Source organism: Chiloscyllium plagiosum, unplaced genomic scaffold (genome assembly GCF_037043375.1).
Source record: "Chiloscyllium plagiosum isolate Xiang-an unplaced genomic scaffold, Cpla_swu_hap1 HiC_scaffold_3, whole genome shotgun sequence".
Lineage (NCBI taxonomy): Eukaryota > Metazoa > Chordata > Chondrichthyes > Orectolobiformes > Hemiscylliidae > Chiloscyllium > Chiloscyllium plagiosum.
Genome location: NW_028270141.1, coordinates 121,084,232 through 121,111,901, shown reverse-complemented (window position 1 = coordinate 121,111,901; position 27,670 = coordinate 121,084,232). Strand labels below are relative to the sequence as shown.

The 27,670-nt window shown below is 39.5% G+C and overlaps 1 protein-coding gene across 3 annotated transcripts in view; it reads left to right on the top strand.

Moving 5' to 3' along the window:
- Positions 1-27,670, top strand: part of ak9 (adenylate kinase 9) — a 274,249-nt gene that overhangs the window by 105,364 nt on the left and 141,215 nt on the right. For all 3 annotated transcript variants that reach the window (XM_087983041.1, XM_087983046.1, XM_087983034.1), the window contains 3 exons: positions 8,022-8,087; positions 23,275-23,429; positions 27,221-27,377. In XM_087983041.1, coding sequence (XP_087839167.1) covers positions 8,022-8,087; positions 23,275-23,429; positions 27,221-27,377 — 378 coding nt within the window. The remainder of the gene's footprint in view (positions 1-8,021; positions 8,088-23,274; positions 23,430-27,220; positions 27,378-27,670) is intronic.

Below are 27,670 nucleotides of genomic sequence, written 5' to 3'. Positions count from 1 at the left end.
CCTAATGAACATGCAGGTTTTAGCCCTTTTGAATTAATATGTAGACATGAAGTAAGAGGACCATTTAAATTGATTAAACAGAAGTTAATAAACCAAAGGTCAGAGATACCCTTCAGAGAGCAACTGATCAAAGTTGTCTAAAAGCATTTGGAACATGCTCAACAAACAATGAAAATGAGACCAGATGAAAAGGCCATAGTACAAAATGCAGTTGCTGGTTCTATGACATTGTTACTTATTTCTGTGGAACCATTTAAAGCAAGGTTCACTGGACCATATGCAACCAAAAATAAACTCAATGATGTGAAGAATGCAGTGAGTGCACCAAACAAGAGAAAGAATCGATGACTGTGTCATGTTAATATATTGAAAGGATTTAATAACAGAAATGATTGAAGTAAAGCATACTTAAATTACTGAAGGACATAGAGAGTGAAACAGAAATGTCAGAGAATTTGAGAATGAGTCAGAAATTGAAAATTCAAAAGTTGTTTCTCCAACAATCTAGATTGGAAAAGACAAAGATGCTTAAAAGATCTGATAGCATCATACATTATTTTCAGAAAACAATTGTGGTGACTTATGAGGCTATTACAGAATTTGTGGGAATATGCCAGAAGAAAGCTTTTTGACTGTTCATGGCATTAATGGGTTACCTATAAAGACTGAATTCGAAGATGGGTTAGCTCAATAAGAAACGAGATTAAATTCATAAAGATGACACACATTATCGAACCATATCATAGTAACTGCAAGCCTGCCACAACTGGTTGTGAATGCTGGTGAGCAATTAAGCAACTTATTAGAGCTAGGATGGAGCAGGTGCCTGGTCTCTGGCAGTTCTTTAAGTGCCAAAGGCCTGGGACCTTTCTTAACCAGACAGCTACAAAGCTCGTAAACATGAAGCCTGACATTTTCACTAAGATGTCAGTCTCTGAGTTGATGGGGGAATATAAGATACAGAAATGATGATACTTCCTCTGAGGCCTCAGTATTTTCACCCTCAGGGGTTGAGGAGGTGGCCCCTGATGGAGATGCTATTTCTGCACTGAGATCGTGAAGGTTCTGCTGGTACCTGTAAGACATGACAGAGAGGACAACATTGTTCAATGGTTAGGAGTATTCGCAACAAATGACACTGGCATTGGCATTAATGTGATAGTTGCAGTTGACATCCCCACAGAGTAGTCTCGATCTTCTTCTCTGACAGCTGGCATTCTCACCTTAAAGTGGGTGAGGAGCTGAATTTCAGAAGCCCATCCATCTGTCCATCTATTGTGGAATGACTTCTCCCAGAATGAGAGAAACAGAGGGATTGAATAGGGTGAAATTGCTTGACATGACTGTTAGTACTGTTGCAGATTGTCAGAAAGTGGCCCAGGCAACCAAATAGGCAATGCGGAGCCTATGCAAGGTTAAAGTTATGGGAAGTGAAGGTTGGTTAAGAGGAGTGACAGCAAGTAAAAGAATATGCTGTATGCAGTACTGAAATAGTGAGAGTGTCAGAGCATGAGCTTGGTACAGATTGAGTGTAGTAATAAAGGTAGAGTGTGTGTGAAGTAGCAAAACAAAGAGTGTGGCACTTACCCTGGTGGAGTAGAGAAATGTCATTGACTTATTTACAGCACTGTTGGCTTAGCGATGCCCTCACAGCAAAAGACCCTCTAAAAACTGATGCAACTGACATTTAGTGAATAAAAAAGGTTCAGCCTGCTGTTATTTGTACGTCAGAAGTCACATGACACCAGGTTATAGTCCAACAGGTTTATTTAAATCACAAGCTTTTGGAATGCTGCTCCTTTGTCAGTTAAAGTAAAGGAGCAGTGCTTCAAGAGCTTGTGATTTCAAATAAACCTATTGGGCTATAACCTGATGTCATATGACTTCTGACTTTATCTACCCCAGTCAACACCAGCATCTCCATATCATGATATTTATGTGGACTATTCTCTTTAGCACCATGGAGACTGGACTAGTAGCATTGAACCAGAGACTGGTGTTTTGGCTTCCTCTGCCAGTCCTCTAGGAAGAAAATATTCTTCTACTCTACCAGCCCCTCTCCCAAGTACTTTCAGGAACTGTTCAGAAAATCACAACGCTATCGTCCCCTTCACCAAAGTTCTGTGATGAAGGGCAGCAGTTTTAGATCACCAGTGCTCATCAGGATACATGGTTGCCTTTTAAAATATTTAAAATAACATTTCTTGGGCTAGTATGCTGGCTAGAATCAAACACCATTTGAGTGGGGTACGTAGTAAATGAATTGAATTGCTAAGATATGGTGAGAAATTTCACTAGGCCTCATGACAAAAATCCATCCAAAAAAACTGATGCAACTGACACTTCGTGAAAAAAAAATGTGAGATTCAGCCCACTGTTTTATATATATGGACCACTCTTCTTTGATTTTCTTGGAACAATTTTGAAACAAGATCTTATGTAAAAGATACACAAAACCTTCCAGAAGTATTAGCTAACCAAGTGTTACGATACAGGGTAAACCTGTCTGCTAATTTAAACCTGACACATAGAGAAGCTCACCTTGAGTCGTAATCTGTTAAATTTCGAGAAGCAAAGAACTATCCCAGAGGTCATTATTTAAAGTAAATATTAACAATTTTATTCTTTAAGTCCAAAAGAGAACATTAAACAACTATTTACAACTCATTTCTCTTAAACCTATCTTTTACCTCCCACTCTACAATACTGGTCTGATAAAAACCCTGATTAAGATTTACAAAAAATTCATATTTCAAAACTAGCCAGCTGTCGAATCTTCTCTTTGTATCTTCCTCTTTGCATTTTACTCTGTCATCTTTTCTTCACTATTCTGCTTCACAAGTCTTTCAAATGAACAGGTATTTTTCAGAGAGCTATTCAGCTAGCATCGATACTTGATGGTTTTCTTGGCGTTCTCCCATAACTGTTCAAAATGCCTGGTTTTGTACCCCAAAACATTGGATTGTTCCATTGGTTTGATTAGATTTTGGTATCTGGGGCATAATTTAAACTGATTAGCCGAACTTGAATTTGTTTTTGATCCATGGCAATGCAACTCTAGCTATTTGTTTTGACCAAGTGTTACATTTTTAACTTGTTCAGGACATTCTACGCTTTCAGTCAGTCCTTGCTAGCTTCCTCTCTCTCTTAAAGTTACAGTATACCTCTACACCTCATAACACAAGGAACTTGTGAAACTGATGAAGCAAAATTACTTTGTTTAAGAAAGTGGTAGTTCTACAAACATAAGCATTTTGGGAGATCTAATAAGGGAAGAGCATATACAATGAATGATAGGTGCCTAGGGAATACTGAGGAACAAATAGACCTTGGAGTACAAGTCCATAGATCCCTAAAGGTGTCAATACAAGTAGATAGGGTGGTGAAGAAGACATATAGGATGCTTGCCTTCATCAGTCTGGGCATAGCATGTAAGAGCAAGGAAATCTTGTTCCAACTTTATAAAACATTAGTTTGATCACAGATGGAATACTTTGTGCAGTTCTGGTGAAGGAGGATGTAATTGCACTGATGTTATCTGAGATGAAAACTCTCAGTTATGAGAAGAGACTGGATAGGTTGCATTTATTTTTCATGGAGCAGAGGAGATTGAGAGAGGATCTGACTGAGGTATACACAATTATGAGAGTAGATCAAGAGAATCTTCTCCCTTTGACAGACATGTCTTAGACCAGAGAGCATAAATTTTAAGGTGAGGAGTAAGTAGTTTAGAGAAGATCTGTGAAAGATTTTTTTCACTTGGAGAGTGGTAGAAATATGAAAAGTGCTGCCTGAGAGGGTGGTGGAGGCAGATACTCTCACAATATTTAAGAAGCATCTGGATGAATACTTAAAATGCCTTGGCATAGTAGGCTACATACCAAAGGCAGGTAATGGAGATTAGTATAGTTTGGTGTTTGTCGATTGGCACAGAAATGGTGGCCTAAAGGGCCTTTTTCTGTTCTGCATAAGTTGAAGTTTGATAAATCCCCTGGACAAAATGAGCTACATCCCACAGTGTTGAAGGAGGTGGCTATCGTGATTAGCAGATGTATTGGTTGATGATTATCTTTCAGCATGGTGTAGATCATGGAAAGGTTTCCGAGGGCTGAAACGTAGTGAATGTAACCCCAATATTTAATAAGGAAAATTGAAGGAGATTGGAGAACTACAAGCCTGGTAATTTGACATCAATCATTAGGAAATGATGTAAAGAATGTGACAGCAGAGCACTTAAAAAATAATTGTAAAATTAAGCAGAGTCAGTATGGATTTGTGAAAGGGAAATCATGTTTGACAAATTTATTGGGGGATTTTGAGGATGCTACTTGTAGTGTTTTGATCTCAGCTAATGGTAATCCTGGAAAAGCGCAGCAGGTCAGGCAGCATCCAAGGAACAGCAGAATCGACGTTTCGGGCATAAGCCCGTCGATTCTCCTGTTCTTTGGATGCTGCCTGACCTGCTGCGCTTTTTCAGCAACACATTTTCAGCTCTGATCTCCAGCATCTGCAACCCTCACTTTCTCCCCTAATGGTAATCCTGGTCAAGACAAATCCATGTGTGAAATCTGCCTTGATATATCATAAGCCTAATTTGAATTGAATTGAATTGAATTTATTATCATGTGTACCAAGGCACAGTGAAAAGCTTTGTCTTGTGAGCAATACAGACAGATCACAGAGTAAAGTAGCATAGATAAGTAAATAATAGGTAAACAGCGGCAAAACAAAAACCAGGTACCGGCGAATGTTAAGGGTTTGTGAGTCCACTCAGTATTCTAACAACAGTAGGGTAGAAACTGTTTCAAACCCAGCTGGTGCGTGTGTTCAGGCTTCTGTACCTTCTCCATGATGGTAGAGGTTGTAGAAAAACATTGCCAGGGTGGGATGGATCTCTGAGAATGCTGGAGGTCTTTCCTTGACAACGGTAGATGGATTCTATAGATGGGATGTCGGCCTTTGTGATTGTCTGTGCCGAGTTCACCACATTCTAACCATCTCCGATCTTGAATGGTACAGTTGCCATACCAGGTGGTTACACATCCAGACAGAATGCTCTCGATGGCGCACATATAAACGTTGGCAAAGGTATTCGCTGTCATGTCAGCTGCCTGAGGGAGAAGAGACGTTGTCGGGCCTTTTAACCAGTGTGTCCACATGAAGAGTTCAAGAAAGCTTGTTGTGGATGACCAATCCCAGGAGCTTGACACTCTGTACTCGTTCCACCTCTGTGCTGTTAATGTGTAGGGGGGCATAAAAAACATCCCACCGAAAGTCGATAATGAGTTCCTTGGTTTTGTCAGCATTGAGAGCTAAGTTGTTCTCAGTGCACCATTTTTCCAGGTCTTCCACCTCTCATCTGTAGTCTGTTTCATCGCCATCTGAGATTCGACCGACTATGGTGGTGTCATCGGCGAACATGGCATTAGTCTGGTATTTGGCGACGTAGTTATGGGTATGCAGCGAGTACAGTAGGGGCTGAGTACGCACCCCTGGGGGGGGCTCCAGTGTTGAGTGTTAGTGAGGATGAAATATTGTCCCCAGTCTTCACATATTGTGGCCTGTGGATCAGGAAACTGAGGATCCAGTTGCAGAGAGTGGGGCTTAGTCCGAGATCACTAAGTTTAGTAATCAGTCTCGAGGGGATAATAGTGTTGAAGGCTGAACTGTAGTCAATGAGTAGGATTCTTATGTAGCTGTTGTTGGTGTCAAAATGTACTAGGAAGAAGTGAAGGGCAAGTGATAAGGCATTTGACGTGGATCTGTTGGTCCAATAGGCAAATTGGAGCGAGTCAAGAGTAGTGGGGAGGCTAGAATTGATTAATGCCATGACCAGTCTTTCAAAGCACTTCATGACCACCGAAGTTAGGGCCACTGGGTCATTGAGACATGCTGCATGAGCCTGAGGCACAGGGATGATGCTGGCCCTCTTGAAACAGGCAGGGATAGTAACAGGGAGAGGTTGAAGATATCCGAGAAGACCTCTGCCAGTTGACCTGCGCTTGTCCTGGGATTCACACAAACATTCTTAAGCAGGCAGCACAGACCATAACTTTGCAATTTGTTTCGATAAGTGTACAGTGAAAATTACCCGGATTAAGTTAACGAGGTTGATTACCAGGTTTAAAACAGACAAAAAAATTATTCACAAAATTATACAATGAAACACGAAGAACAAAATAAAGAATTCCTACTTAACTCAGTCTATCCAAACTAGACTTAATTATCCTGTTCCGAACATACACAACAGTCCCAATAAGCAAACTCCCTTGAAAATCCAGTATAAATGGAACACATGCTTACAGGTTGAAGTTGAAGGGCAGAAAGAGAGAGGGAGAGAGTTTCCACATAGCTCACTGTTGAACTCCTCACCAGTTCAGGACTGAACTAAACTGCTCAGCTAGAGAACTGATCACTCCCCTTTCATTATATAAGTCACTTCTAAAACATGACCGCTTTGGCTTGAAGTCTCATCTGTTTACATATAGACAAAAGGCCTCTCAAAATCATGATTTGGAGATGCCGGTGTTGGACTGGGCTGTACAAAGTTAAAAATCACACAACACCAGGTTATAGTCCAACAGGTTTAATTGGAAGCACACTAGCTTTTGGAGCATCTGATGAAGGAGCGTTGCTCCAAAAGCTAGTGTGCTTCCAATTAAACCTGTTGGACTATAACCTGGTGTTGTGTGATTTTTAACTCTCAAACTCATTTCATCTGTGTATCAAACCAGACTGATCAGGGCCCAGCATGGTTTATTATCCCACTGAAAATAGTCAAGGACAGAGTATCCTTGAGTCAAGAAACAGCTTCTGACAGGAAAAGGGACTAGCTTAGTGACAGGACGCGCTGCTAACTAATTTGCCACTGAGCCACATTCAATGGGCCAAAAGATGTTTTCTTATGTTTCTATGAGACTAAAAGCTGGCATACAAATACAACAATCAATAAGGAAGGCAAATGGTTTGTTGGCCATCCTCATTTGCCTTCCTTAAGGGATTTTCAAGCCACCAGTAAGATGTCTTGCTGCAATGGCTTAGAGCCTCGCTGAAATTGTAAATGAGGTATTGGTCTCTTTATCGAAGGAAGGCAATTAAGGTTTGTCAGACTGACGTCTGGTTTGGAAGATTTGTTTTCTGAGGAGAGATAGTGGAAACTGGGTCTCTGTTCTGTAGAATTTTGAAGAATGAGAAGTAATTTTATTTGAAACTTATAAAATTCTTACAGGATATAACAAGTTGGTTTTGAAATGATTTCACTGCTGATTTGCGAGTCTTGAACCAGTGGACCTAATCTCAAAATAAGAGGTAGGCCATTTATGGCTGGGATGAGGAGGAATTTCTTCACTCAGAGTGTGGCAACTCTTTGGTTTTCTATACCCAGTGGACTGTAGAACTTTACAAGTGACTGTGTTCAAGGTGGAAACTGATAGGTTTCTGGTGCTGAGTGGCATCAAGGAATGCAGAGATATGCCACTTTTCTGTATTAATGTAGTTGATCGGTTATGATCTCATTGATGGCAGAACAGGTTTTATGGGTTAACTGTCTGTTCCCATTTTACTGTAAAGTTCTACCTTGTAGAGTTTTCTTCATCCTTCAAATATCGTGGGATTCAATATGCCGCGCTACCAGTTGTTCATTCCCAAATCTGCATTCAGAAAGCAAATTGAAAGATTTTATTTGCATATCTTTTAAATGAAAACACTGATATTTTTCAAGTGAAATTGTCTTTATATAAATATTCAAATTTAAAACTGCATGATGCAACAAATAATCTTTTATTTAGTGCATGAAAATCCAATTAAACTAATATAAGTTACATTTATTCCTAACTCAGTGAAGAATCATTACAAAATCTGAAAGATTTAGGAAACGCACACGATTAATGTATTTGTGTTTGTCCTTATTTTATAAAGAACATAAAACCATCTGTAAACTGTCAATGTAACATTCAAATTCATTTATTTTAAAGATATTGTTTATATAATGCTAACATCTTTTGTTTTTATGTTTAATTTAGATACTGATGCAGTAAAATATAAAGTACAGTCCTCTGATGATGTACCGAAAGTACCTTTTGACATTGGTAGGTAAAATATTTAATGGATACTAATATTGGCTAATATGCATTTTCGTGACAAATTTTAAGAATACAAGAAATGGGATCATATCCAGTTCCTCAAGTCTGCTCCACTATTCAAGTAAATCTCGACTGTTCATCTACCTCAATACCATTTTCCTGCAGTATCCCTGTATCCCCTGATATTGCTAATACATAGAAATTTATTGATCTCATTCTTGAACGTGGGCAATGACTGAGCATCTCTACAGGGAGAATTCCAAAGAGGCATTTTTCTCTGAGTGAAGAAATTCCTCTTCATCTCACCTTAATGGCTCTGGCTCTTGAGACTTTGTCCACTTGTTCTAAACACCTCAGCCAAAGGGAAACATCTTTTCTACTTTATCCAGTCAATTCCTGTAAAAAATCTGTATGCTTAAATATCACCTCTCATTCTACAATGAATAAACACCCAAGCTATTTAATCTTTCTGACAGGACAAACCATCCATGCTAGGAATGAGTTTGGTGTTTCTATCGGGTGTTTATGTTTAATAATAGTGAAAAACAGAAGACAATTATTGACACGAACATCTGCTGCAGTGAATTGCGGAAGCATGCTTGCTTGAATTTATGAAGAAAATCCAATACAAACTTGAAAGTAAATTACTTATGCATATTACTTATTGCAAAACATTCCAATTTTTAGCAGCTAATTAAGTGTTTTATTAGCAAGGAGCAGGCAATAATTAATTCACTTCAAAAATTCGATTTATTACGCTGTGTTTTGTCTGTGTCTTGTCATTTTATCAGACTTGCTTGTTAAAGATTTTTCTCTGCATCTGCAGAGAGAGAAAGATGTTAAATATTTGATAGGAACAAATAGAGAGGTTGATTCAAATTGTGCAGTGTTCTCAAGTTAACGTTAGCATTCATCAGACTTTGTGCATCAATATATAATGTGTACTGAAAATGTACTGTTATATGAATAACCAGAAAGCGACTGCCTGTTGTTAGAAAATGTTATTTATTATGCTAATTTTAAGAAGTGTTCATATCCGCATGTTATAGAACATTTTACCATTGTTTTAGAGAGAAATTTATTTTAAGGTTGACTCCCAGAAGTTATTCATTATTGGCTTTCCATAAGGGGGTGAACATGTTAGCAAATCACAAAAAGCAGAAATTATAATGCACTTTTAATCTGTTGAAAAATAATATGTAATGTCTTGAATACCCCAGTGGTTTACATGAACATGCATATGAATGTACAAAATAAGATCAGAAGTAGACCAAATGAATTAAGGGAGAGAATATATCCTTCTTGTTGAGAACAAGCTGTAACAATTAATGATTCATAAAAAGATGAACATGAAGATAAAACTTACTTAATATACAGGGAACTGGAAGAGTGATGTGGTCATTGTATTTCTACCTCTGAGCCAGGAAACTTGGGTTCAAGTTATAATGGGGAACAAAGAGATAGCAGAGCAATTAAACACATGCTTTGGTTCTCTCTTCACAAACAGGACACAAATAATGTCCTAAAAATATTGGGCAACACAGAGTCTAGTTGAAGGGAGGAACTGAAGGAAATCTACATTAGTAGAGAATTGATGTAGGGAAAATAGGTGGAATTAAAGGCCAATACATCACCAGGGCCTGATAAATTACATTCCAGAGAACGTAAGGAAATGGCCCGAGAAATACTAGATGAATTGATGGACATCTTATTAGAATTTATAGACTCTGGATAGCTCTTGTAATCCCACTATTTAAAAAAGGATGGAGAGAGAAAACAGGGAATTATAGTCAGGTTAGTTTGACATCGGTAGTGGGAGAAGTGCTAGAATCCATTATAAAAGACTTGAAAACAGTGACAGTATTAGACAGAGGTAGCATGGATTTACAAAAGGGAAATCATGGTTGACAAATCTATTGGATTTTTTCAAGGATGTAACTAGTAAACTTGACAAAGTGGAGCCAATGAATTTGGTTTACTTGGACTTTCAGAAGGCTTTCGAAAAGGTCCCCTATAAGAGGTTAGTGTGCAAAAGTAAAGCACATGAGATGGCGGAGAGTATTGACATGGAGAGAGAATTGGTTGGCAGAGAAAACAAAAAGTATAAATAAACAATGAAGAGGCAATGTTACATTGGTATTCGTAGCGAGAGATTTGAGTTCAGGAGCAGGGATGTCTTGCTGCAATTGTACAGGGCCTTGGTGAGACCACACCTTGAGTATTGTGTGCAGTTCTGATCTTCTTACCTGAGAAAAAATGTTCAAACTATGGAGGAAGTGCAGCAAAAATTGACCAGAATGATTCCTGGGATGACAGGACTGATGTATGAAGTGAGCCTGGACGCGTAAGAACTATATTCTGTGGAATTTAGAAAAATAAGGGGGATATCATGGAAACCTATGCAGAAAACTAGTCAGAGTAAATGCAGGAAGGATGTTCCCAATGACCGGTTAGTCCAGAACCAGGGGTCACAGTTTAAGGATACATGTAGGCCACGTAGGACTGAGATGAGGAGAAATTACTTTATCCAACAGGTGGTGAGCCTGTGGAATTCTCTGCTGCAGAAAGCAATTGAGGCTAAAAATAGATATATTTGTTAGGACTAAAGGGATCAAACTCCTTCTGCAAATGTTGAAAGAGTATGGGGAGAAAGCTGGAACAGGGTACTGAGTTGGATGATGAGCCATAATGATATTGAGTGGCAAAGCAGGCTCAAAGGGCCAAATGGTCTAATCCTGCTTCTATTTTCAATGTTTCTGGGGTTTTTTTTAAAGATTATTGTCAATTTAGGTGATTTGCTTGTGTTCTTTGTAAATTTGAACATACAGTCTGTTCATAAATAGGAAATAGAAAATTGAGTTGTTGAGTGGCTTCTTGGATAATCCCCAAAATAAGAAAATCACCAGAAACCTTCAACTCCACTTGGCTTGTGGAGTGAACAAAGCTAAAATTTATGAGCTCATCCAAAAGCATTTATGAGGCAGTAATTGAGCAGTTTATGTGTTTCTACTAAAGATTATTCAGTAACCCATCATGACAGATATTCAAACACAGTGCAGTACTAAGTTATGTTGAAGAAATATAGGTTCTGTAAACACTACAAATGTTTCATTAGTTTATCTTCCTATTGTAATACAGAGAAAGCTTTACAATTAACAAGAAAGAGGTTTTAAATAGAATATATGTACTTCAAGTTGATAACTCCAATGAAATGTATCCAAGGATACTGAAGGAAAAAAAAAGTCAAAGGTTTTCACATTGCAAAAAATTGGGCATTTTTTAGGATCGAATATGCTAGCCTTAGGCCTGTTCATGAGTTTGAGTGATACACAACAAGAAATTATCAAATCATCAGGTTACCCTAGAGGGTAAAAGAGCTCAAAAATGTAAGTACAAATGATATAGCACTGCTATGCAGCAATTCCACGTTCGCCAGCAAACAATTTGTTGCAATCAAAGCAAAAAGGTATTCTGCCTATTGCATAACTGAGTAATGTGGCATATGAAACAAAATCAGAAATTGCTGGAAAACAGCAGATCTGGCAGCATCAGTGGAGAGAAAGCAGAATTAACATTTTGGATACAGTGACTTGTTCTGAAGGAGTTCTGATTTTGTTTCTGATTTCCAACATCTGTGGGGACTTTTTGTTTAATGTTGCATATGAATTTCATTGCTAGCATGATGCTAGGAATGTAGGCCTCTGTCCCAAAGAGTGGTGGTGTGTATCAAGCAAAATGCCTCTTTGACTATTCTCAACCGACAAGGTTTTGACCATTCCCAAGAACAGGATGTCCTTGCAGAAGTTTAAAAACAGTGTCCAAATTAGATGTAAGTCAACAATAATTGCTAAGTAATCCCTGTTGTGCTAAGAATTACAGATATTAATTAAGGATTGTCACTACTGACCATAGTGTGCCATGTTTTGGAAACTATATGCATCAAAGCACAGGCAGTTGTTCTTTGCAGATAGGAAGAAAATCTAAAAATAATTCCAACTTTTCAACATAGCTAACAGCCATTCTCTGTTTCATTCCTTAGGGCAATGCCTTGCTCAATCAGAGTCAACTTGCCTGGTTTAAATTTAACCAAATCTTAGCAGTCAACTGTCAGTCCTCATCTAACTGATGCAACCTTCGTGACAATGCCTCTGCCAGTCAGAGTCCACTTGCCAACCAATCAGCACTCTCTTTTCATGTAGGGTAAAAGATATTTCCTTTCAAATGTCTTGATGTGTGCAAGATGAAACTCTTTGACAGAATGTGTTTTCTTAAGCAATATTCAAGTTCTGTTCCACTAAGTGACTACTTGGACAGTGAAGAAAGTGAAAGTGGAAATTACAGAGAGACTGACTGTAATTTTTTTAAATGTTACTTAGACTCAGAGGTAGTGCAAGAGGTCTGGAGAATAGCAAATGTTCCAGTTGGTCAAAAAAGTGTATAAAGGTAAACCCAGCAATCAGTTTAACTTCAATGGTGGGAAAACTTCTAAAATCAATAGTCTTGGAGAAAATGAATGGTCACATGGATAGATGCAAGTTAATTAAGGAAAGCCAGCATGGTTTTCTTAAAGTTGGCATTTAACTAACTTTCTGGAGCTCTTTGAATAGGTAATAGAAAGGTTTGATAAGAATAATGTTACTGATGTTTTTTGAACCCACGCTAAAATTTTCATTAGTTTTATTTATATTATTTGACCAATTTTGCTTAGGAGCTAAAGGTGATTTGTGGACTTTACAAATTATTTCTTGTAGAAAAGGGAAACTAAGAGACCAAACAAACTTTTGTTTGTGTTTGAGGTCAGGCATAAAGGTTAATTACAGGCTGATTCTTGACTAAAAGAGTTCCCACAGACACAGTGACCTGAGAAAAGAGGATTGTGTTTAAAGAGGTAGCAGAGGTTGGCTATTAATAAGGTATTGTTACCAGCAATTCTGGAAGTGAGCTAAATTTAAATAGATGACAGATGTTGAGTGGTAATTGAGGCCTTGGGAAAAGATATTTACTCTCACCCACGGCAGGACTAGAATTGTAGTTGAACGACGATTTCTATGGAGTTGAGCTTGGCTAATAATGATACAGCATGAAGATTTGAAAGCTCTCTGCCCAATCTCCCACACAACCTTCCAAAAACCTAGAGAGCAGAAAGCTGATTCAGAAATGTTAATATTTTTACTGAGAGAACTGGAATAGTGACCCATATCAACTTTTCTGAAAAAAGCAATCAAGGGATCCACATCTATGCCTGTTAAACATTATGAAAACATTTGCGTAATCTGGCCTGTTTTATTTATTCCTTAACCTTGTTTGTCTATTTTTTTTCTGTGAATGGGACAGAAAACAATTTCTTTGGGTTTGAGGTATAGACATTAATTAGATCACCTTGTTTAGCTTCTCTCTGCTAAAGTTATGATATATTTAATAAATTGTTAAGTCTTTTGCTTAAGACAAATTTCTCGGCAGCTGTAGCATTATATCCTGTACTCTGTTCTGTTACGCTAATGCACTTGTATAGTACGATCTGCCTATAAAGCATGTAAGACAACACTTTTCACTGTACCTCAGTACACATAACAATAATAAATCAAATCAACTGAAATCAAAGACACAAAATTGGAATTAATTATTCAAAAATCTAGGATTAGTTATTCAACGATCTCTTTCGGAACATTAGGAATTTTCAATGTTTTTAATGTTACTGTGTTATGAATATCGAGGTACAGGCTGCTTTGATTCAGCTGTCTGTGTCTGTGTCATAACACACTGGTGTAAATGGACTTTCACAGACATTTCATAGAGTAAATTTATAGTTCATGATAAAAAAGGGACAGTAGCAACATGAATACAAAATTGGCTGAGTGAGAAGAAATGGAGATGTAATGATTAATGTCTCAGGGATTGTTTGTCATGGAGTTTCCCAGGATTCAATGTTGGGATCTTTGCTTTTGCTGATGTATGTCATTGGCTGCAGTTTGGAAAGACAAATCAGAGCAGAACTTATACATTTAATGGGAAAGTTCTGGACATGTTGATGAACAAAGAGATTTGGAGTACAGGTTCATAGTTCCTTGAAAGTGGAGTCGCAGGTAGATAGGATAGTGAAGAAGGCATTTCTTATGCTTTCCCTTTTTTTGGTAAGAGCATTGACTATAGGAGTTGGTAGGTCAAGTTGCACTGTACAGGACATTGGTTAGGCCACTTTTGGAATATTGTATGCAAGTCTGGTCTCCCTCCTATTGAAAGGGTTCAGAAAAGATTTACAAGGGTGTTGCCAGGGTTGGAGGATATGAGCTACAGGGAGAGGCTGAATAGACTGGGGCTGTTTTTCCTGAAGAGTCAGAGGCTGAGGGGTGACCTTATTGAGGTTTATAAAATCATGAGGGGCATAGATGGGATAAATAGACAAGGTCTTTTCCCTGAGGTAGGGGAGTCCAAAACTAAAGGGCTTTAGGGTAAGAGGGGAAAAATTTAAAAGGACTTAAGGGGCAACTTTTTCACACAGAGGGTGGTATGTGTATGGAACGATCTGCCAGAGGAGGTGGGGAAAGCTGGTACAATTGCAGCATTTAAAAGGCATCTGGATGGGTGTATACATAGGAAGGGTTTAGAGGGATATGGGTAAGTGCTGGCAAATGGGACGAGATTAGGTAAGGACATCTGGTCGGCATGGATAAATTAAACCAAAGGGTCTGTTTTGGTGTTGTACATGTCTATGATTTAAATCTTAGGATACTGGGCACAATTTCAACAAATTTCAGAATTTTAAAATCACTGGTAGCGGTGAAGAGAATACTGTAGAACCTCAAATGGGCACAGTCAAATTTGTGGAATGAATTGAAAGGTGGTAAGTGATTTCAAAGTGGAGAAATGTGAGCTGATGAAGTTTAGTACGAAGAAATGGAGAGACAAAACAAAATAAACGGTATAACTCTTAAGATACTAATTTGGCCTGAAATGCAGCATTATATCCTGTTTTGACACTGCACTTTAGAAAGAATGTGAAGGCATGAAAGAGAGTGCAGAAGAGTTTCATGAGATTAGTTCCATGAGTGGGGAACTTAAGTTAAATAGACAGTCCTAAATTATCCAAACTATTTTCCTTGGAGAAAGAAAGGAAGATCGAAGTATTCAAATCCTGAAGTATCTGGACACAGTGGATAGAGAGAAACTGCCCCACTTATGAAACTATTGAGACAAGAGGGTGCAGGTTTAAACTATTTTACCAAACAAGCAAATGAAGATTATCGTTTTCATTCACTGGAAAACGATGAGTTGTTATCATCTAGAATGCAGTGCCCATGAGTGCGGTTAAGCTTCAATTGAAGCATTCAAAAATCAGCCCTGTGGGCTGTGCAAAGCCCTTTTTACTAACATCCAAAGGCTAGTGTTAAAATTGGGAGAGCTGTCTCACAGTCTAGATGAGCAACAGCCTAGCACATTCATACTCATGGAATTATACCTTACAGACAGTGTTGGAGACAGCACCATCAGCATCCCTAGATGTGAACTGTTCCATTGACAAGGAAAACCCAGCCAAGGTGTAGCATATTGGTATACGTTTGGGAACGAGTTGTCGTGAGAGTCCTCCACATTTCCTTCGGACTCCTCGAAGTCTCATGCATCATGTTAAACGTGGGTAAAGAAATCCCTGCTGATTAGTACACACCCTTCTTACACACCCTTCTCCCATCCTCCACCTCCAACTGATGAATCAAAGCTCCTCCATGTTGAATAATACTTGGAGGAAACACAGAGGGTGAAGGGGCTCAGAATGCACTCTGGGTGGGGACATCAGTGTCTATCCCCAGCACTGAGATTAGCTTGGCAGCACCACTACTAAGCAAGCTGGTTCAATCCTAAAAGACATATTATATACTAGACTGAGTCTGTGGGATGTGATGTTGAGATAACTAACAAGAGAAAAGCATACATGACCTTATCCTCACAAATCTGCCTGCCACAGATGTGTTTGTCTAATGGCAGTATGAGTAAGAGTGACCATCGCACAACCCTAATGGAGATGAAGTCCCGTCTTCTCATTGATGAAGTACACCATTGTTATGTGTGGCATGACCACTGTGCTAAAAGGTATAGATTTCAAACAAATCCAGCAACTCAATTCTGGGCATCCAGGAGGCATCAAAGTAACAGCAGAATTTTATTCAAAGGCACTCTTCAGTCTCATAGCCATGCATTTCCCTACTCTAACAGGAATCAAACCTGATTCAATGAAAGGTGCAGGAGGATATACCAGGAGCAGCACCAGCATCAGGCATACCTAAAAATGAGATGTCAATCTAATGTCTCTACAATATAGGATTACTTACATTCAAATCAGCATAGGCAAATGATGATAGAGCTAAGTGAATCCACATCCAACAGATCAGATCTTAGCTCTGCTGTCCTACAACATCCTGTGTTGGAGGATGCTGCACAAATGCTGTGTTGGGGCGGCACGGTGGCACAGTGGTTAGCACTGCTGCCTCACAGCGCCAGAGACCCGGGTTCAATTCCCGCCTCGGGCGACTGACTGTATGGAGTTTGCATGTTCTCCCCGTGTCTGCGTGGGTTTCCTCCCACAGTCCAAAGATGTGCAGGTTAGGGGAATTGGCCATGCTAAATTGCCCGTAGTGTTAGGTAAGAGGTAAATGTATGGGTGGGTTGCGCTTTTGCGGGTCGGTGTGGACTTGTTGGGCTGAAGGGCCTGTTTCCACACTGTAATGTAATCTAATCTAATGTAAAATAACACCCCCCTCAATGATGGGGATGCCCAAAACATCACAAAGGGATGCAAAAGGTAAGATTGAAAGATTTGTGAGTGAGTAATCTATCTTAATCTCCTCCAGAGGTCGCCAATGTCACAGCTGCCAGTGTCCAACCAATTTGATTCACTCCACATAGTATCAAAAACAGATCAAAGTACTGGATGGCACAGTGGGCCCTGACAATTTCCAGCAATACTGCTGAAAACATTTATTTCAGAACTGGTTGTCCCCTTAGTCAAGCTATTCAGGTGCTGCTAAAACATTGACATGTAGCAGATGATGTAAAAATTGCCCAGGTATGTCCTATACACAAAACTCAAGGCAAATCCAATCCAGCCAATTAGTACCCCATCAGTCCACCTTCATTAATTAGTAAAGTGACTGAAGCAGTCATCAATAATGCTATCAAGCAGCACTTGCTTAACAATAAACTGATAACTGATATTCAGTTTGGTTCTATCAGGACCAGTCAGCTCCTGACATTATTATGCCTTCTTCAAGAATAGACAAAAGAGCTGAAGTCAAGAGAAGAGGTAAAAGTGACTGTTCTCGGTATCAAGGCTGCATTTGACTCAGTGTGGCATCAAAGAGCTCTGGCAAACCTGGAATAATTTGGAATTGGGGAAAACCTTTCTACTGGTTAGAGTCATAACTACCACAAAGAAGGATGGTTGTGGTTGTTGGAGGTCAGTAATTTCAGTTCCAGGATATTTCTGCAGGAGGTCCTCAGGGTAGAATATGAGGCCCAACCATCTTCAGTTGCTTCATCAATGACCTTCCCTCCATCTTGAGGTCAGAAATGGGAATGTTCACTGATGATTGCACATTGTTCAACACCATTCGTATCTCCTTAGATACTGAATATCCAAAATAATATCTAAGACCAAAAAACAGAAATGGCTAAAAAAACTCAGCAGGTCTGGCAGCATCTGTGCAAAGAAAGCAGAGTTAACATTTCAGGTCCAGTGACCCTTCTTCAGAATGGATAATAGATAATATCTTGGCTTGGGCTGTCAAGTGGCAAGTAACATTCATACCATTCAAGTCGCAAACAATGACTGTCTCTAACAAGAGAGAATTTCAGTATCACTTCGATCAATGGTATTACCATCACTGAGTGCTCATGATCAACAGTTTGCAGGTTACCGTTGACCCGAAACTAAACTGGACTATCCACATGAATACAGTGACATACAAGAGCAGGTCAGAGGAATACGTCCTGGCTTCCTGACTCCCCATCCATCCACATGGCACAAATCAAGGGTGTGATGAAATACTCACCACTTGCCTCGATGTGTGCAGCTCCAACAACACTCACAAAGCTTGACACCATCCATACCCACAAACGTTCACTCCCTCCACCAATGACGCACAGCAGCATCAGTGTGAAAATTCTACAAGATGGACTGCAGGAATTCACCAAGGCTCCTTCAGCAACTTCTTCCTAACTTTCAACCATGACTGTCGAGAAAGACTTGAGTAGCAGAATATTGGGAACACCACTACCTGCAAATTTCTGTCCATGGGACACACCATTTTACCTTGTAAATTAATCACTGTTCCTTCAGTGTTGCTCTGTCAAAATTCTAGAACTCCCTCCCTCACTGCACTGTGGGTGTACCCACACCAAATATACTCCAACATTTTAAGAAATTAGCTCAGCATCTTCTCAAGGGCAGTTAGGATTGACAATATATGCTGGCACAGCCAGCAAAATCCACATACCCTGAACGAATAAAACATTTTTTTTCTATTCATTTACAAAATGAGGGTATCACTGGCTAGGCCAGCATTTATTGCCCATCCCTAATTGCCTAGAGGGTAGTTAAGAGTCAAACACATTTCCGTAGACCTGGAGTCACATGTACGCCAGACCAGGTAAGGATGGTATTTCCTTCCCTGAAAGACATTAGTGAACCAGATGGATTTTTCCCTGACTATCAACAATGGTGTCATGGTCATCATTAGATTCTTAATCCCAGGTATTTATTGAATTCAAATTCCATAATCAGCCATGGCAGGATTTGAACCCAGGTCCTCAGAACATTACCTGGTCTCTGGATTAATAGTCTAATGATAATACAATTAGGCCATTGCCTCCCCTTAAAAGAATAAATCTACAGGGTTATGGAAAAACTGTAGAAAAATGACATAACATGAAATGCTCATGCAGAGACTGACGCAAGTAAAATTGGCTCTGTGGTCTTGTTTTGTGCTGTAACAATTCTGAGATGTGGGGACAAGCATAAATCATGGATTGGACATTAATATCTGATGTTTCACCATCAACAGTTGAAGTTCAACTTCAACCTGACAGGGCTTCTTCTGTCCTTTTCCTCTTTTTACTTGAATCTAATGAAATGTGAGATTGTCATTGTACTGACTCTTCAGATTTTGATGCTCTAGTTCTCAATTTTGAAGTATATTTACATTCGGAATGAAGAATAGACCCTGGTCTAGCCTACATGATTTCCACACCCCATGAACAAATATAGAAAAAGTAATTCACAGCATACAGGCATTAATATGATGGCCAGCGTTTATCTGACTATCCCTCTTACTCTGGGATCATTGTGATGGGCCACCCTTTTAACTCCTGTAGTCCATCAGGCAAAGATTTCTCATATGTTACAAGCTAGGGAGTTCTGGATTTTTTTACAAAACTGAAGGAATGGTGACAGATCAAGATCATGTGCTCATGTTTGGAGATAATGATTTTTCCATATACCTGCTGTCTTTATCCTTGGTTGTAAAGGTCATGGATTTGTAGTATGGTGTCAAATATGCTTTGACAAATTATTACAGCACTTCATATAGGTTAGCATTTTGCAGCTGCTTTACACTGGTTGAAGTATAGGTGTTGACATTATTGAATGAGATACTAATTATTTACAAGTGTAATGATTTGTTTTGCATGGTATTAAGTCTTTTGTAGTTTATGGTTGGTGTTTTAAAATGATAATGTCAGAATGTCATGGGAATATCATTAGGTACCCCCTTGCAGGTCATTGCCTTAAACTGATAAATTCACCTTTTTACTCTATGAAATTAGCAATGCAGTAATTAAGCTTGGAAATGGCTGATGTTAGCAGAAGCCAAGCTGGACATTGTTGAGCAGGTTAGTGGTATGTAAGTATTGCTGGATAATACTAGATAACTTCTTCCAACACTTGTTAATATTTTGAGAGTGAGTTAATAAAATGACACTTGGCCATTTTAAATTTGCTTCTTTTCTGTGAACAAGACCTTCTAAGCCAGTTTTCCACAATTTTAGGTATAGTTCAGTATTGCAGCTGTACAGATAATTCTGAAGCAGAGGTCTTCAGCATTATAGCTGGGATATGTCATGTTTTTATGCAGAAACTTACTACACAATGATTCTCCATTGAGATCTGGCTGATAGCAAATGTGTAAAATCCTGCCTGTTAGATGAGAAGTTGCATATATAAATCATCAGATGTTAAAATATGAATATGCAAGGATGTAACCTGTCATGATTAATAAGCTGCAGTTATGTCTTAGACAATGTGGCATTGATTTTCTGTGAATATTGCATAGCTGAAAGCTGCAAAATAATGCTGACATCAAGCAATTGAAATCTTCTATAGAATTAATTCTGTGATGGATGCCAATATGTTCAGAGTAGAGTAGGGTAACCTTATTTGTCATTTCTACCATATACAGCTAGTACAATAAAAATGAGACAGCATTCCTCCAGGACTAAGGTGCTATATGAACATACAGACTATACAACAGTACATTCATACACACGGCAGCATAAAGTGCACAGAAAAGTGCAAAACATGCAAGACAACAGAGTAATTCCTGACAAGACAAGACAATAGGCACAGTGGTGGACAAATTACAATGTGACAATGAACAATCATTAATAAAAAACATCATTTTAGCAGCAATTCAAAATGTCGTCTGAAAATTGCAAACGGAATAGAGAGTGATCATACAGTGTTAAGGAGCCTGATGGCATGGGGGAAGAAACTATTGCACAGTCTGGCCGTGAGAGACCGAATGTTCCAGTATCTTCTGCCAGATGGCAGGAGGGAGAAGAATTTGAATGAAAGATGTGTGGAGTTATCCACAATGCTATTAATTTTGTGGATGTATCGTGTGGTGTAAATATTTGTGATGGAAGGAAGAGAGACCCCGATGATCTTCTCAGCTGTCCTCACTATCCATTGTAGGGTCTTATGATCTGAGACGGTGCAATTCCTGAACCGGGCAGTGATGCAGCTGCTCAGGGTACTCTCAATGAACCCTCTGTAGAATGTGGTGAGGATGGGGGATGGGAGATGGGCTTTCCTCAACCTACGCAGAAAGTAGAGACGCTAGTGGACTTTCTTGGTTATGGAGCTGGTATTAAGGGACCAGGTAAGATTCTCGCCAGGTGTACGCTAAGAAATTTCATGCTCTTCACGATCTCCATGGGGGTGCCATCGATGTCCAGTGGAGAGTGCTCGCTCAGTGCTCTCCTGAAGTCAACAACCATCTCTTTCATGTTGTCCACGTTCAGAGACAGGTTGTTGGCTCTGCATCAGTCCGTCAACCACTGAACCTCCGCTCTGTATGCTGACTCATCTTTCCTACTTATGAGACCCACTACAATCATGTCATCAGTGAACTTATTAATATGATTCAAGCTGTACATCACTGCACAGTCGTGTGTCAGCAGGGTGAACAGCAGTGGACTGAGCACACAGCCCTGGGGGTGGTGGTGACGGCGGTGGGTTGGGTGTGGTGTGGGGGGGCACTCAGTTTGATGGTGTTGGAGATGCTGCCCCCAATCCGGACTGACTGAGGTCTTCCAGACAAGAAGTCAAGGATCCAATTACAGAGGGAGGTATTCAGGCCCAGCAGACTCAGCTTTCTAATCAGATGCTGAGGAATAATAGTGTTAAATGCAGAACTGAAGTCTATGAACAGTAATCTGAAGTAGGAATAGATCAAGAGCAACAATTTGACAGAGATCAGTGAAAGTTGAAAAATCAAATAATAGCCAGAAATACCAACAAAATGACTTAACAGAGAGTAAAAGTTCCAAGGCTTTGAAAGAAGAAGGATAAAAGACAGAAAGAGCAAATTTGATGAAGAATAAGATTAAAAGTAAAATCAGGTCAAGTATGTGAAAAATTAATAGTGATATCACATAAGATAGAAAACTGATGAGAAGGAAGTGTACAAGTGCACTGATACTGGAAGATTCATTGTGAATTAACAGTTGTTATCCCCAGTCCTAATATCACTGTATTATCTCTGCCAAATTGCCAGTAACAGACAAAGTGAACCCTCGCTGGCAACCCCTAATATTGGGTGTACTTACACCAGACGGATTGCAGCAATTCAAGCAGGCAGTTCAATATCACCTTACCAAGGGTAGTAAATACTGGCCGAGCCAATGGAGCCAATGAAGCCAGTGAATCCCATGAATGAATAATCTTTTAAAAAACTAAAGTGGTAAATAGGTAAAAGTAAAGTCACCATATCCCTCCTGAACCATGTGGCTGCTCTCTCATTAGAGAGAGGCAACTGTTGGTTTAACTTACGTGTCACCATGCCTCAGACAATGGGAGAGATTGAAAAGGAGAGTTCTTCATGATAACCTTAGTAGGTGTAAGAATTGAACACACAGTGTTGGCATCACTTTGCACCACAAAACAGCTATCCACCCAACTGAGTTTATGGACCAAAATCATCACCATTAATTACTTTATTCAGAAACGTTTATTAACTTCGCCGGTAAGTGGAAGTAATGCCTTCACTCCATGTTGTTAGCCTCTTTAAAAATTATTTCTTTCAAAAATGAATGATTTCAAAAAAAACTTGATGCACAGTGTGGCACAATAAAGAGCTAATTCATCATTGGTGAAGAAATGGACCTGGATTTGGGTGTTGGAACTACTTATAGGACCTATTAAAGTTTTGAGATCGGATGAATTGACTTTTTGTGGAATGTTGGGGATTGTTTTATGTTGAATATTGTTTATTGTTTTACGATGTTTTAGAGTGTCTCAGCAAATGTGATAGAATCTGTTACAGCTGTCAAACTGTGAGCAGAGTTTATGGAGCAAGTTATTGGATGCTGATTGGCATGAAGCCTCCTTTGTGAAATGGAAGATCTTAATTAAAATATTTATTGTTTCAATTTTGTAGTTACAAAGCATCAACCAGGCAAGATAATGCCTTAAGAAACAGTTGTTTAATTGTAATAACAGTGAGCGAACTCAGTTTGTTGGATATATATATAGTTGACTGAGTGTCCTGTTCATCTGTTCTGTACTTCAGTTACAAAGTATAATAAGGTACTGGCTGGAAAATAAAGTCAGACTGGAAAAACATTTTTCCTAATGTTAATTTTATTTAGAATTTATGTCAAGTTTGGTGTCTAAATTAATGATTAAATTGTTTTACTGTTTTAGAAGCTGTAAAACAACAATTGAAAATTCCAGAGGTGACTGAGGACCACCCAGATATAAAAGAAATTGTGAATAAGGCTGTTCAGAATGCAATGCAAGATGATTTCCAACTGCCAATGAATGACTACATGGATACATTGTTAAAATCTATTTCAGAGGTAAAAGAATATGTATTTGAGAGGTCCATTTATTTTGGTAAGTGTAGTGAGCATCTGAAAGAAATGAGTAGTGTAGTAATGCAAGAAAATGTTTCATGGACTGTGAAGTTCAGTCGGTTTCAAAAACAGGAATGAAGATAATGATGTACAAAAAACTAGCATTCATCTGTATGAACCTAGTGCTTTACCATATGTGCTCATTTAAATTATTATTCACAGCCATTGCTAAGTATGCTAAGTGAAGAGGTGGAAAATTTGAGAGGTCAGCACATGTTCAAGCAACATAACAACAGTATCACCTCCTAAAGGGAGGTATATTTTGATAAGGTTAAGATGACAAAGGCATCTCACTTCATTTAATCCTTAGTGAGATGCTGAGAGACTGTTTGGTCTATGGTAGTAATGCTGTGACCACACAAAAGAGCCTACTAGTTGAAGTGCAATTGGAGTTCAAACTGGCACTACAATTGACTTTGTCATTAAAATGTGACAAGTGGAGCATATGAGTTACAGCATATGCTGATTAAAGTGGATATCCTCAGCAGGCCAACAGAGTTTGGGGAACACCATTGAGTGAAGACAATTGTTAGCCTCACTCAGATCAAATTTTGAAAGAGGGACTCTAGATTAGCCCACAGCAAAATGCCAAAATAAAACTAAGCCTCGTCCAAACAGTAAAAATTTTCTTCAGGATCTGGGCTGGCAAGTCATTGTAGTTGCTACCAGTATGCAGACTTGAGCAACAAAAGAGACCCACGAGGCCTGAACTAAGAATGAGAACTTACAGACCAGTATCCAGGAGATTGCACACCTTGGAAAGTCCACCTACATCTGGCTTGGAACAGCTAAACCACTCAGCTTTAAGCAAAACAGAATTTATTTAAAGACTACAGTTTAAACATGAACAAAAGAAAACAGATTTTAGAATACCTTAACTGATTCAATACAGCAACTTAACTGGGGAGGTGTTCCAATTCCCATAACGTCCCCTAAACACGCTCCCTAGCAAAAGATAAATTCAAACACAGGTTCTTACAGCCAGGAAATATTTCAGAGAGAGAAGCCAGTCAAGAATCATCTGCTAAGAATGGAACCTTTTTGCACTGTAGCAGCTTCTGCTATAGCTACCAGCAGCTTCTCTGCTACAACTAAATCAAACTAGAAAAAAACCTGAACTGGGAGAACTGGCCACTCCCTTGCCATTGTTAAAGTAGATATTTCCAGACATGTCGGTACCTCTGCCTTTATGACCCCTTTTAAAAAAAAACTCAAGGACAAAATAAAGTGACAGTGTCATCATAGTATTCAAATTACTTGAAAAGTCTAGCATAAGAATAAAAGTTTCTTTTTCAAAAAGTACTCAAATTACTGTCCTTTTCGCTAAGTCTGTGTAGTCTCCAGACTACACCATGCCAAGTCTCCACACTACACCATGCTTCAAACTCGAGCTTTGCTTCCAGTCCACAAGGGCCTCGCCTCCCCTGCAGTGGCCTCTGATCCAGAAGTGACCTCCCTGTGACAGCATCCAGGCCAGGACTCACCCACGGGACTCACCTCCCTGTGACAGCCTCCAGACTGGGGCTCATCCATAGGACTTACCTCCCCACAATGGCCTCCAAGCTGGAACCCGCCTTCCCATGAAGGCCTCCAGGTCGGGATTCACCCTCGGGAATCACCTCACTGCAATGACCTCCAATTCCCACCCAGACTTGCCTTCCACATTGGCCTCCAGCCCTTGACTCACCTCCAGGAGTTGCCTCTCGCACTGGCCTGATCTCGAACTCGTCTCCTGCACTCACCTAGTCTCAGACCCGTCTTGGGACTTGCCAGTGACAGCCTCTGGTCTGGGAGTCGCCTCCTCCATTCCCTCTGCGTAAGTTTAGAAGTTAAACATTTGGAAGAAAAAAAAGTCTGCAGAAAGGAGAAGGAAAGAAAAGAAAGAAAAAAGGAAAAGCAACTGGCAAAGCAGAGGAGCTCTGGCTGCAGTGTCCAACTCTGCTGCCATCCTGCTCATAAAAGGAGAAGACTGTGCTGCCCATAGCTTTAGGTTGAATTCAGTGATGGGCTCGCATTCTAAGTACATACAGTTACAAGTTAGAACGTTGTCCAGGAGATCAGATGGCAAATGCTGATGCCTTGAGATGCAGATACACTGGTGGTATTGCCACTGGAAGAATCTGTTCTTGTTTTAAACATTCTGGACACCCTTCTGGTCACCACTGATAATATCAGATAGTAGACACAATAAAGATCCCGTCTTGACAAAATTAAAACAGCTCATGGTGATGGGGTAAAAAAAGGGCCATCACAACCAGAATTGAGACCTTTTTGCATCCAGCAAGACCACATCACAGTAGAAGACAGCATTTTATTATGGGAAGCATGAGTGCTTATCCAGAGTAAAGGGCGCTGCCAGATACTGTCTGAACTCCACCAGGGTCATTCCAGGGTGTACAAAATAAAAATGTTGACAAGACATTACATCTGGTGGCCAAGATTGGATGCAGACATATCTGCATTAATGGAGATAGTGTCCACAGTGCCAACAAGGGCAAACATTTCTGCCATCATTTCCCCTACTTTCGTGGGAATAGCCAGGTAAACCCTGGACTCCGTTACATGTCGACTATGCCAGCCCTTTGAGGCACTCAGCATTCTTAGTCATAATGGGCGCCCACTCAAAGTGTTTGGATGTGCATAAGAGTTCATTTGTTGAACATGGGACCAAGCTAGAAAAGTTGTGAGCATTTTTTGTAATACATGGCCTCCTTGTTATGTTGGTCACAGATAACGCGCCATCGTCTCCCAGTAAGGAATTCAAGTATTTCCCAACATTGAATGGCATTCGGCATATTAGGATAGTTCCATGCCACCCATTATCCAATGGTCTGGTGGAAAAGCACTCAAAACTTTGAAGGCAGCCTTAAAGAAACAGCCTACAGCTTCACTCGATATCAAACTGTCCCACTTTCTATTTGATTATCGAACTATCCCTCATACAACTACAGGGATAACTCCAGAAGAGTTGCTAAAGAAGTCTGCCCACCAGGTTAAATCTTCCAGGATCTTGGGGAGCCACGTGAAATGGCATCAGAACGCTAATGCCACTAAACAAGAGAGACAGTTTACTTCAAGGAATGGCCCTACATGAGAGGAGATAACGATATAAAAAGACTGGTTGGCTGGAGAGTGGGGAATAATAGGGTTGGTAATCTGGCTATCAAGTCTGGCTATCAAGAATAGACTGTCTGCATTTAGGTAATCACCATTGAAAGAGGCTGAGCCTGAGACTCCCTATTAGAGAAGCAATTTTACTTCCATTGTAAAATACAGAGGAGAATGAGACAGAAAATGGTTGTTACCAGACTTGGAGTGCATGGGGTCAGTATTTTGTTCTCTGAGAGGGCGACTTCAGTTTTGAAGCTTTTTCAAAAGGCAACAGCATACAGATGCCCATTCACTAAAGGTGAAACACACCTGCAAGTACTCATGCTATGTAAATATTAGGCATTAATTTAGAATGGGCAGTCCAAATCCTTGTTCCAAGCACTCATGGTACATCATACAGTATTACAAATCCATCCCACAAGTGGCTGTGGTGCACAAGCAATGTTTTGCCACCTGGGAAGATTGAAATGTTGGAAAACACAGCTAGCTTTTCCCAATGTCTTCTAATTCAGAGGCGAGAGCGCTACCACTAAGCCACAGCTGATAGTTATGGCTATAACAATGGAACTGACACATACAGTTACCTGACATGCACTGTTATTTGTAATTTACTTGTTTTGTAGATTTTGGAAGAACAGAAAGTGAAGAATCCTGATCATCTTGTGGCTGGGGGTTGGGTACTGGACAATTTCCCAGAAACATTGGATCAATGTAGAGTAATGGTAGAGCTAGGTTTTGCTCCTGATAATATATTCATGCTACATAATGCTGTAGATGATGGTAAGTAAACTAATTAACCAAGCTTATTTTTCTTTGGCAGAAAGGATAATATATATATATATTAGTGTATATATATATATTAGCACATCTCCCATAATGTACACTAAAAACCCACCTCCCCCTGTCTCAGCTATTCCCCTTTATATATCCAGACATCAAGTAATTAATAGTAATTGCCTGTTTTCCTACTAACCTTAGTCACTTTTTCTGATCTTAGCACATTTCTATGAATTAGGTGTATTTGTCAGTGCCAAATCAGCTTGCAAAGAGACCACATTCCTTCCATCTCCCTA